At 34.6% G+C, this 12,687-nt stretch overlaps 1 protein-coding gene across 1 annotated transcript in view; it reads left to right on the top strand.

Moving 5' to 3' along the window:
* The window catches only part of LOC115885657, a gene marked incomplete at its 3' end in the record, with an annotated part of 62,313 nt that extends 55,131 nt beyond the window's left edge, over window positions 1–7,182 (top strand). Inside the window, 5 exon segments of the mRNA XM_030904635.1 lie at window positions 248–381; window positions 1,458–1,649; window positions 3,097–3,267; window positions 5,371–5,588; window positions 7,020–7,182. Coding sequence (XP_030760495.1) covers window positions 248–381; window positions 1,458–1,649; window positions 3,097–3,267; window positions 5,371–5,588; window positions 7,020–7,182 — 878 coding nt within the window.
* Between the last annotated feature and the right edge of the window lie 5,505 nt (window positions 7,183–12,687).

Raw genomic sequence — 12,687 nt, 5'->3', positions numbered from 1 at the left:
AATTGTTCCGTAATGCTTTTCGTAGAATTTATCGTGATAAATAATGTGCAATGTGCATATATATCGATTATATTGTAATAACACGTGCCGGGTTGCCAAGTTTATATTTTACATATGCATACGTTACCATCGTTTTTTTTTAGTTTTCTTAAATTTTGCTGTATAAAAATATCTGATGACATTTAAAGAAAATTGAATAATAAACATAAAAGGAAAACTGCTCTACATATATTTTGTTTATTTCTAGGGAAATCCAAGCTGCCTCTGGTGAGTGGATGAACGAGTTTGTTCGAAGACCCAGCAGACGCAGAGATGCCAGAGTGTACGTTCCCGCGGCAGATATCATCAAGAGAACTATACGCAGGTCATGGACAATATCCAGTAAGTCTAAAACCGAAATTATATTCTACTAGTGTGTACCCGCGACTTCGTTCGCGTCGAATTAATCATTTATAATGGCAATGTTTGCCAAAAACAAGCTTTTTACGTCAAGCAGTTTAAGCAGAATCGTCGTTAATCATTTACCCAACTTTTTGGAACACCCTGTATGATTTTTTAAAAAAATTCAAAATATGTAAAAAAACAAAATAAATTATGCGTGTCCAAGCGTTTTCCCGAAAGACTAACCGTTTTTTAAATAACAAATATTGTAATATTTGAGGGGCGTTTTCACCCTCTTGGAATATGAGATTCGAGAAACTCCTTATTATCGAACCTTTACACCCCACAGTCAATCCGTTTGGCAAAAATCAGCTTTAAACGTCAAGCAGTTTAAACAAAATCGTGATTACTCAATGGCCATATTTTATGAAACACCCTGTATAAATTTTTAAAAAATCTTAAAATATGTAAAACAACAAAACAAAATATACGTGTTTAAGAGTTTTTCCGAAAAACTCACCGGTTTTTAAATAAAAAATATTCTAATATTTCAGGGGTGGTTTCACCTCCTTAGAATTCGAGTTTCGAAAAATAACTTCTTATCGAACCTCTACACCCTAAAGTCACTCCGTTTTCCAAAAATCAGCTTTTTACATCAAGCGCTTGAAGCAGGATCGTGATTAACCAATGACCAGATTTTTCGAAACACTGTACACTGTATACATTTTTAAAATATCTTAAAATATGTAAAAAAAACATAATAAAATATACGTGTTTAAGCGTTTTTTCGGAAACTTGACCGTTTTTTAAATAAAAAATATTGTAATATTTGAGGGGTGGTTTTACGCCCTTGAAATTGGAATTTCGAAAAATCCCTTATCGAACCTCTACACCCTAGTATCAACCTGCATGCCAAAATTGAGCTTCTTACGTTGAGTGATTTGGGCAGGATCGTGATTAATCAGTGAGTCAGTCACTTTAGGATTTTATATATTAGCCTTATTAGTATAGATTTCTTTAAAAATAAACAGATAATCTATTAAAATGTAAACCACTCATATACTCCCTACTTCTAGATCCCAGTCCCAGATGGACAGCCTTAAGGACATCACCTGAGCTTCGCCCGTACAACAGCTTGCCCAGAGGTCAAGACATATCGAACTACCCATCCTTGCTGGGTATCAGGTCCACCGATACACCCAGGAGATCATCGCCTCAAAGACGCACAAAATCTGAAGACGTATACCACGAAAATAAAGACAATCCAGGTCAGTTTAACATTTTGAATTTTAAATATTGATGATGTAGATTTGAAAGTAAATCTTAATGAAAATATATTGTTACGTTTTTCGTCGGTTCCGTGTGGATAGACAGTCACAATTTATTTACACTAAGTAACAAACAATAACGATTAAAAGACTTAAAAAACTATATACAAACTATTTATAACTATTTATCTAGAAAGAATTTATTTTGAATTTAGCGCGACAACTGTACTCGTCTATTTATTTCTGTCCTCCTCAGGCCCAAGCCGTCGGATTTTATACCCACAGCTAAAGAGTTCTCGAATAATCCATAGATCATTAGGTGCATAGAGAAGGTTTCGAATGTTCTCGTATGTACTACTCCATTCCAGTGGAACTCGATTGTTCTCGAACGTTCGAATGAATCATTACGGCGTCTATTCTTTAATGCGATATTAAGGTCATCTGGGGGCGGGACATATAGTTAGGTTAGGTCGAGCCCACACGGGTCCGCAACAATATTGTTTTTTTGTCACCACAAATTAACTACAACAGATACGAAAGAACACCGAATTACGCGTTCAGGTTTCTATGACCTTCAGAAAGAGTTCATAGACAATCCGCATCAATGTATAATTTGGGTTATTATTTTGTTTGGGTGAAAATAATCTGCACCAATATATAATCGAGGCATACAAAAAGGTCCACAGACTTCGAGACATACGAAAAATCAAGTCCATTTAGCGTGTGTCGCAATTTTCACACCTTAAAAAATTAGTTTTTTATAAAAAAGAAAGACAGAACCGTAAAGTTCTGATTTCTTCCGTATCTAGCGCTGCTGATATACCAATACCAAATAAACTTTTAGTCACGTGATTAAGCTTGTCCGGCACAGCATTGCCCACTTTTATATATTTTCTTTTGATCAAAATATTTTAGCAAACAAAAAAATTAATTATAAATATATAAACAGTTATTATTTACATCAACAAAACTCACTTTCTTAACAGCACTTAAGGGACATAAAGGGCCATTACTACCGCTTTTGCTATTCAAAATATTCTAATAAAGCTATCTTGTACACTACGCACTAAAAGAGGTTCTAAAAAGAACAATGTTCGACTGCAAGGTCTGCTAGTAACATTTTCAAGCCTCAAAGTATTACAACAGTATTTATTTAAACCAAAAACTCGCAATACAAAACTAATGTGTTAAAACGAATGACAATGTCAGGAAATAAATAAATAAATTTGGCAACGTCACATTTTTTACAGCGGAGCTACCACCTGAATCGCCAGCGCGAAATTTAAATTCCAGTTGGCCAGCACAGCGCCGAATACATCCATGGTTGGCAACAATGAATTTAAAAATCGCGCCCTCGATTACGTAACTAAAAGTTTAATTGGTATGAAATATACGAGCATGAGTGTTTCTAGTTGTTTAGAAATAATTTTCGATATTTTTGTAATAGGTGAAGACCAGATACCCAAGAGACCTGTCAGGGTAAATCCTCTGATGTCTATATCTTTGAGGGAGACCAAGGAAGAGAAGGCACGTAGAAAGTCGCCAAGAGCAGAGACTGTCGTGGAGGTAGTTGTGGAGAATGAAGACAAAACTAAGGAAGAACAGGAAAGTCATTTAAGTAAGTATCAATTTTTTTCCATTTTTTTTTCAAATTATTATCTAATATTTGTTTGTTTTTGATTGGTGACTTTCTTCTGAAATATACAGACTGTCAAAAAGTTACGGATGGTTCTTGTTCATAAACATTTTTTTTAATCTCAACAAACAATTAAAAATATCCATTTGTTTGTACACATTTTTCTTACACCCTGTATAAACAATCATAACTGAAAGCAATTAACTAATACTCATTTTCCACTTTTCACACAGTCAAAAGGTACTTTTGAAAACTATATTTCGAGTCATATAGAGCCTTTTATCAACGAGTTTACAGGTAAAATGTATTTCCCATTCAGTAGTTTCAGTCTATGCTGCCGAAGCTATCGAAAGATTGTGATATAGTGATGTTCAAAACTATCGATTTCAAAAATTGTGTCTACAAATATCTCATTTATCAGAAACGTTATCTTTCATTTAGCTCATTTGCTAGTACAGAATTAGAATTATTAGAGTTAAGCAACTCGCATTTTCATTGGAGGACATCGTCATATTTATTTCAAACCAATAATCAACGAGAATATTCATATAATTTAACAAAATTACTGTAAACCACTATAAATACGAATTGTCGGTTAAGTTCAAAGTTTTTTCCCTTCTTAAATCAATTTAAGCGTTAACATTATTAGATATTTGCATAAAAGTGTGTATTTTGAGTGGTATTCCACAAAATTTGCAGGTTATTGAGGAAACAGAAAATGTACAGATTACAGAAATAAATTGAAAATAACATTTATATTAAAACAGCATTATATGTCACTTTTTCAAACATGTCTTTCAAATCCTCCAATTTAATAGCTGTTAGTAAGAAGTTTGCATTTTTTTTTCATAATATGAGGCATGTTTTTTAAGTAAGTACCGTTTTGGAATTAAAAAAAACGTGCAAAGATATCGCAATAATTTTATTTTTACATGAAAGCCTGTACCTTAATCTACTTTCCTTGTCAGCATGTCATAACGTGGCACCAGTTTTTCAATACCCTCCTCATAAAATTCTGCCGCCTGACTGGTTAACCACTGTATCACAACTGTTTTGACTTCGTTATCGTCTTGAAGACGCTGACCGCCCAGGTGTTTCTTCAAGTGCAGGAATAAATAGTAGTCACTGGACGCCAGATCAGGGCTGTATGGAGGATGATCTAGAGTTTCCCATTTAAAAGATTTGATGAGATCTTTGGTCCGATTAGCCACATGTGGACGGGCATTGTCATGCAGCAAAACAATACCCTTACTCAACTTGCCACGTCTTTTGTTTTGGATTGCACGGCGCGAGATTGTTCAATGTCTCACAATAAGATGCTGCATTGATTGTCTCATTACGAGGCAGAAACTCCACTAGCAATACTCCTTTTCTGTCCCAAAAAACTGTGCACATGATTTTCCGGGCAGAAATTGTTTGCTTAAACTTCACTGTTTTGGGTGATGATGAATGTCGCCATTCCATGGACTGTTGTTTCGATTCTGGTGTGACGTAGGCCACCCATGTTTCGTCCAGTAACAATTTTGTCTAAAAAATCTTCACCTTCATTGTGGTACTGCTCAAGGAAAGTCAATGCACTGCCTAAACGTTGGGTTTTGTGTTCTTCATCATGCACATTTGTGCGGCCATCTTTAAATGCTCTCACCCATTTCCTTACCATTCCATCACTCATAATGTTTTGTCCGTAAACTTGATTGTTAGCGAATTCGAATGTTTTCATGCTTAAAGCTTTGCGCACAGATCTCACGATGAATATCGATCGGTTTTACGCCTTTAGCACTAAGAAATCGTATGACAGCCCGTACTTCACAATCGGCGGGACTCACGATTGTCGGAGGCATCTTAAACACTCAATAAACAACGTATACAATGAAGAATCAGACTATACTGGCGTCTGTGCATAAACAAGAGATGTGGGTAACTAGCGCGCATGCGCGGAACGCCGACCGTAGCGCTGCGGCGGCGGAATCGCAAAACGGTGCTTACGTAAAAAACATGCCTCGTATATTTATTTATCAGATTGTAATAGACTGTGAAATAAGCATAATTGAATAAAAATAACTGTGATATTGACATGTTCTTTAGGAGACAATCCTGTCAAGTGCAATCCATCTAGAGCAGAAGATGAACCGGACAAAGTTTTGGAACGGCATGTTAGTTTTGATAGTTCCAAGCCAGGGCCGGACTTGGCGTCGTTCCGCAGCCGTTCCTTGTCCCAGAGCAAATCGAATAAAGATATGAAAAAAGTGCCTTTTACCACCAGGTCTCTTCCGGAAGAATCAACTATCAAGGACGAAAACGAGGTATCAAATTAAACTCAGTTTCAGCTACTGATGATGCTAACGTTCAACTGTCATTGTCATTTGATTTAGGGTTATATTTTTATTGACGGACATCGATGAAACAAAAATTAAATAATATAACGATAAATTCTTTTTTAAAAATGTTTTAAGCGGGGTTTCCACATACAAGGATTACTGGCGCCATTCAACTGGCGCCAGTTTTATTGTATGTGGAAACCTGTAAAATCGACTGGCGCAAGTTTAGTGGCGCCACTAATTCATGTGCCAGTGAAGTTCAACGCTCCTGTACTTTCTGGCGCCAGTTTTGTTTGTAAACAATACAGCAAGCATCTCCAGTCGTAAAGATGTCGTTTGTTTCAAAAAAGTGGTTTACTGAATTAATAATAAAGTTTTTGGAAGCCTACGAACAACATCCTTGTTTATGGAACAATAAAATAAGTGATTATAAGGACCGAAATAAAAGGGATGAAGCCTTCAGAAGAATTGTTGGAGTCATGTCTGATTCTCTCAGCAAATGATGTAAATTCCGCAAAGGCCAAAATTCGAAGTATTATGAATGCTTACACCCTAGAGCATAACAAGGTGTTAAAATCTCATAAAACTGACCGTAATTACATGCCAGTTTTAAATTTACTATAGACCTGTGGAAACGGGTAATTGCGCCATTTAATTGTGGCGCCGATAAACTGGCGAACACTGGCGCCAGTAATCCTTGCATGTGGAAACCCCGCTTTAAAATACTACTTTGAAAAATAGCTATAATGAATGGGTAACACATATTTTAATGTTTCCCTGGTTACTGATTCTGTGTGTTACCAATTCTCGCGATTTCATCGCTCGTGAATTAATCTTTTCGCTCTTGTATAAAAAATAACTATTAATGTTAAGTAACTTAATCATTTTAAACATTATTAAGTAATTTACCTTTGATTTTTTTCTTTAAATAATTAATATACTAGTAAATATTAAAATATTATCCAATAAATAATTAATATCCGAATAACGATATTATTTTCTTCAATTTATATATTTATATTTTCTATTTTTTGACATAAAAATGATAAATACAAAAAAGAAAGACAGAATATTGATCAGTCAGTGTCAAAGACAAAGATAATCAGATAGTCGAATGTCGCTGACGTGTCTTCAACAAAAATGAAGCGAATTTACTTATCTACGAAGTTTATAAGATCTAAGCCTAAAACGCATATTTGACATATAATGATGACGTAAAACATTGAACGATTGCTGAACAGAGCTTTAAACGCTCTAAACGCCTTTATATAACCTAACTTTACCTAACTATGTCCCGATTTATATACTATCGATCTTTTCTATTTTATCGATTCTATCAATCACCCCTCCCTACTAACCGCCGAATACATCAAACAATAGCGCCTCGCTTGACACTTTTATCTTTGCCCGTTTCAGGACGGCGTCGGCTGCGGCGACCAGAACCCCTCCGCTGCCACCAACGCTCCCCCCGCAGAGCTGTTGTGCGATATCGAACCGATCAGCGGCACAGTTTTCCGGAAAATGACGGTGCGACGCCGCCGCCAGGAAAATATGCGGAAACTGCCAGCGGTGGATGCCGGTGAGTGTATAGCCGTAGCCCGTAGAGGCTTATCTTGTTCTGCTTTGGCTCTTGTGCGTTCGTTTTTCGCTCCTACAGGTGTCTAACGGAAAAAAAGGAGGACTTGTTGTTGAGACAGTGTAGGACTGGGCGAATTTTAATATTCATAATTGGAGTGGTCAGAATTAAAATTGATCAAGTCCAATTTCCTACTATTTTAAGCAGCTATAGCCTGTTTCTGTTTGGTTTCTGACTATTCTGTTGATTCCTTTCAGAAGTGAACTGGATTTTGTCCATAAATTTAATAAAATAAATTTAAAGAGTTAAAAAACAGTCTGTTTTGATAAAAAGCATGACAATGAAGCAAAGTCTGAACCGTTTGCCAAGTGAATCAAATTATCAGCCATCTTAAAGGTCTGATTCTATCGATTCTGAAAGTATAGTTTGATTTATCATTATTATCACTTTTACAACATCAAAAAGTTAGGCTGTTTTTCTTACAAATACTTAGATATCTGACATGTTGATCTGAATAAAACTGCACGAGAAAGAAAACTCTTATCATTTCATATAGATGTAACGGAACACACTTTAAAAGGCAACACATGAAAGATCTTCATCTCTTTATCCCGCCTATATATTATAATTTTTATAAAAATTGAAGAAAGCACTATTAATAGACAATGTAAAGTCAACAAATCCCTTAATGACGAAGAAAAACGTACCGATGAACCAATTTATATCTAAAATTTCAAATATTTTCAGAGATAAAATGGTTCCAAAAGTCCAAAAAAGTATAAACAAACGTTCTCTTAAAAATTACCACAGTTCTATTTTGAGTTACTTTAGTTTGCAATTATACAATTTAAAATATAATAAACCATTATGTCAAGTGTTCTTCTCCAGCTTGTTTTATTTTAAATAAGTGACATTAAAAAACTTTAACTCTCATTTTCTCTCTATAATTATCTTCTAGGACTTGATCCGGTTCACTTCTGAACCCTTCAATTATTAAAGACCACAGAAAGTGTGCTGTAATTGAACCTAATTGAAGTTATATTTGAATAAAAGGATTAAGGAAGGATTATAATGCTATCGAGGTGCAGCCTTGACAGTTCTGTTTGACGATTCATTTGACACATTTGAATTTCATTTGAAATTTTGTGGATTTGTCAGTCTTTACTGCGCTTATTTTATGTTATTTATTATTTATTCTTCAACTGGTAGTTGGCTAGAAGTAGTAAATGTAGAAGATACTAATCACTAAACAAAATAAGACAACACATACCTTATATTACTAACAACGCCAAGAAAAATGTACTTTTATAAAATTTCACAAATGTAGAATGTGTAAAATAATTCATTCTCTCATCCCATCGACCCAGCTGTCATAAATAAAACAACAGAACTCTATTCCATACATACTAAAATCAATCGCCAGTTGAAATCTTCACGAAAATTCTGAATTGTACAGTAACAGTAGGGTAAACATAGCATTTCACTCTGAAGGGATAGATTCAAATATGTGAAGTATTACAGCGGTAAAACTTTCTATATTTATCGTCCCTTTGTCCACGAGCTTTCCTGTCGATTATAATTTTACGTGGTATTTTAGGGAAACCCTTTAATAGCGAGTCGGGAATGTCGTTGTTTTGATATCCTACCGCATGTCGGAGATATCCATATCCCTCCCTTTTCAATAATACGTTTGGGGAAGTCTTTCCAAAGGGTTCCAGCTATGCCTGTTATCTTTCGGAATTTGACATACAGACCGCTAGAGTGGTGAAAGGGACCGTAACTATTATTTTGTTTCGAAATTTTTTGGTGTGAAAGTATAGGGTTAAAGGGTATATACAGGGTGGTCCGAACTGTATTCCGGAAACTTCGGCAGCATATTCTGCAGATAAAAATAAGTAAAAAATGCCTCTTGCCAAAAATCGCTACGAACAACCGTTCTTAAGATATATAGAATAGAAATAGTCAATACATGTTATTATTGACAAAAAATAAACATGTTGAGTAGATAGTTATGTCATTGAAATGATAAATTTGGAAACTTTTTATTTTTTTTAAATTAATCATAAATTTTTCTTCCAAAAAATGATGAAAAAAACAGTTTCTATTGAACTTTTGGCACAAAAACATTTCAAATTTAAGATTTCAGTCTAATAATTATTTAGTCAACATGTTTAATTTATGTCAATGATGACAGGTATTGATAATTTTGGTTCCAAATATCTCGAGAACCATTACTCGTAGCGATTTTTACCAAGAGACCTTGTATGTATATTTTTTTACTCACTAGTTTTATACAGGTGCAGACGAAATGTTATTACTGTTCAAACTAATTAAACAATATGTAGGTGGCGCCCTCTACAAGTAAGAGTCATATTGACATCAGGATCAAATTTCTCATATCAAAAAACTCCTAGACGCCAATTTTCATCCAAATATTGGCGTTACTTCAAAAATTATTTGGAAAAATCGAAATAAAAATACAACTTCTACGCCCTGTATGTCCTAAACTAAGAATTTTAGGACATACATGTATACGAGCTTTTTTTGCTTATTTTTATCTGCAGAATATGCTGCCGAAGTTTCCGGAATACAGTTCGGACCACCCTGTATATAGTTCATATCAAATAAACTTTTAGTCACGTGATTAAGCTCGACCGGTACAGCGTTGCCATATTTATTTTAGTCGAAATATTTCTGGAAAAAGAAATTAATTATAAATATATAAACAGTTATTATTTACATCAACAAAACTCACCTCCTTAACAGCACTTAAGGGACATAAAGAGCCATTACTATCGCTTTCCTGTTCAAAATATTCTAATAACGTTGCGATGAGTTTGGTTTGGTTTGGTTGCAACACTTTTTATTTAAACCAACAACTCGTAATACAAAACTAAAGTGTCAAAACGAATGACAATGTCAGGAAATAAATAAATAAATGTGGCAACTTGACATTTTTTACAGCAGAACTACCATCTGAATCCCCATTATAAAATGTCGAGTTCAAATTATGGAGAGTAAGGAAGCTCTCACTTCAAATTATTGAATGTCGGCGAGCAAGAATTCATTCAAATTATTAAGGGGAAGTTATATTAAATTTTTTCAATTTATCGAGTATTTTCTTAACGGACTTCAATATATCGAGATATTCAAATTAACGAGTGTCAAATTATCGAGAGTCGACTGTATTCGTATTCCTACGCTTTTAGTCTAGTGTGACGAAGTTATTAATTTCAACAGCCCTCTGAAAATGTATTAATCAATATATTCTAAAAATTACTAATAAAATACACACAACCAAACTTATATGGAATGACTCTTTATTTCTGACTAAATTTCTTGCATGGATAAAAATTGGTATATAACTTTAAGATAAAGCTTTTTGTTGTAAATCAACATGATAATAAAGAACAAACGACTGCTGCGATTTATTTTCTTTTGAATTTGTGTTCAGCAGTAAAATCACGATTGTCCGGTAATTTTCATTCAATCCAAAAAATTAAAAATGCCTTATGTTGGATTAACAGATGTATAGAGGGGAAGAATTATTGCTCTAACCGAACAAGGAATGCTCCAGAGAGACGTAGCAGAGATAGTAGGCCTTACCCAGGGTGTTGTATCGAAAACATATGCAAGGTACTTGGAATTAGGAACACACAAGGATAGGCCCAGACAAAGTCGTCAAAGAGTCACAACTGAACAACAAGACCGCCTTTGTGTGCTAAATTGCTAGAATAAATCCCAATGTTTCTCATCCAGAGCTACAAGGACAACTTCTGGCAGCTACAAATGTGAACGTTTCAGTTGAAACCATAAGAAAAAGGCTTCGTGTACAAGAGTTTTACAGCAGGAGAGCGTTACGGATCCCACAGTTATCTCGGCAAAATAAAATTGACTCCGCTAAATTGATGCCTTCAACATCAAAACTGGTCAACTGGAGAATTGGCAAAATGTTCTTTTTTTTCGGATGAGACCAGAATTGGCCTAAGATCAGATAAGTATCGAATTCGGGTTCTCAGAGCTCCAGGAAGACGAGCGAGACTCCAGGCTGCCAAATCTGTACCAATATATAAAGGAGGAACAGTATGTTCTGGGGAGGTATTATACTAGGAGCAAAGCTCCATTGTTACCACTTCAACAAATTTTAACGGGTCGGAGATATGTTGATTTGGTGCTAGAACCACTCGTTAGTCTTTGGAGAGCTGCAATTGGGGATAATTTTAACTTCTTGCACGATAATGCACCTCCCCATATCAGCAGAGTGACTAGAGAATGTCTTGAAACGGAAGGTGTCATAGTTTTGGACTGGCCTGTCTATTTACCAGATCTAAACTCTTTCGAACACTTGTGGGACTAGCTCAAAAGAAGGGTTAGAGCTCGTCGAAACAATCCAGGAAATCTCGCACAGCTTATTGATGCAGCATTAACAGCATGGGAAAACATACCCCAAGATAACGTGGATAATTTAATAAGAAGCATTCCAGCGCGGATAGAAGCTTGCATAAGGGCTAGAGGTGGCAACAAGGAATATTAAAATTATCAATTTTCTTTTTTGCTTATGCTTTTTGGCCATTAAAAATTTTAATTTTAATTTCTGTTTTCAGAAACCAAAAAATACCATTTTGTTTATTTTGGGAAATGATTATTTTTTTTTAATTGCTATATGGATTATTTTTCAATAAAAGTCATTGGTAAGGACTGAGTTTTATTCATAAACAGAAAAGTTTCATACGTCTCAAAAATTATGAAAAATAATAGATGATTCCATATAAGTTTGGTTGTGTATATATTTATATTTATTTTGTATCAATCTTAAGTCATAAGTATGCAAAAAATATACCTTTTGATAATTCAAATCATTTCTTGGTTAATTAATATTGCTTAAGTTTGTGCTCAAGTACAGAACCACTGATAAGTTTCTATTAAGTCAATGGCTTCTTACTAACAAATATGAATTTATCTATTCTCTCACTAAGTTGTTTCAGTGGGAATTTCCATTTCATTAAATTTAAAATAATATATTTATAAAGTCAAACTGAAAAGTAGGTACTTCAAATCAATTGTTCTTTGTTAAAATAACCTCTCTAAAATTATTGTTAGTCAATTGAAATTATTTGTCAATGACAATGGTTCCAAGGTCCTCATCAACATATAGGAAAATATAGGATTTTTTTGAAGAGATGAATCCGCCACAGGGGTATAGATATTTTTCCAAAAACCACTGTTTTGACAATTTTTGAAGATTTATATCGAAAAATAAGAAAAAACTAAATACAAAACTAAAAATACCTCGAATATGAGCGCTTTTTAAGGCACATCTTCGACTGTGACTCATTTTCTTGTGCAACACAAGAGTGTTTTCGATTTCTTCTTGTATTAACGCGGGTACGACCATAATTTTCACCCATGCCCTGGGAGTGTGGGCGCGTGGTGGAGGCCATGTTGCCACTTTTATTTCCTACACAAGGTAATATCTAAATTGTTTCAACAAATTGGGTCATTTAAATA

The sequence above is a fragment of the Sitophilus oryzae genome, unplaced genomic scaffold (assembly GCF_002938485.1).
Source record: "Sitophilus oryzae breed Bouriz unplaced genomic scaffold, Soryzae_2.0 scaffold_410_pilon_pilon, whole genome shotgun sequence".
Lineage (NCBI taxonomy): Eukaryota > Metazoa > Arthropoda > Insecta > Coleoptera > Curculionidae > Sitophilus > Sitophilus oryzae.
The sequence above is the reverse complement of the archived record's forward strand: the minus strand, read 5'-3'. Positions and strand labels throughout refer to the sequence as shown.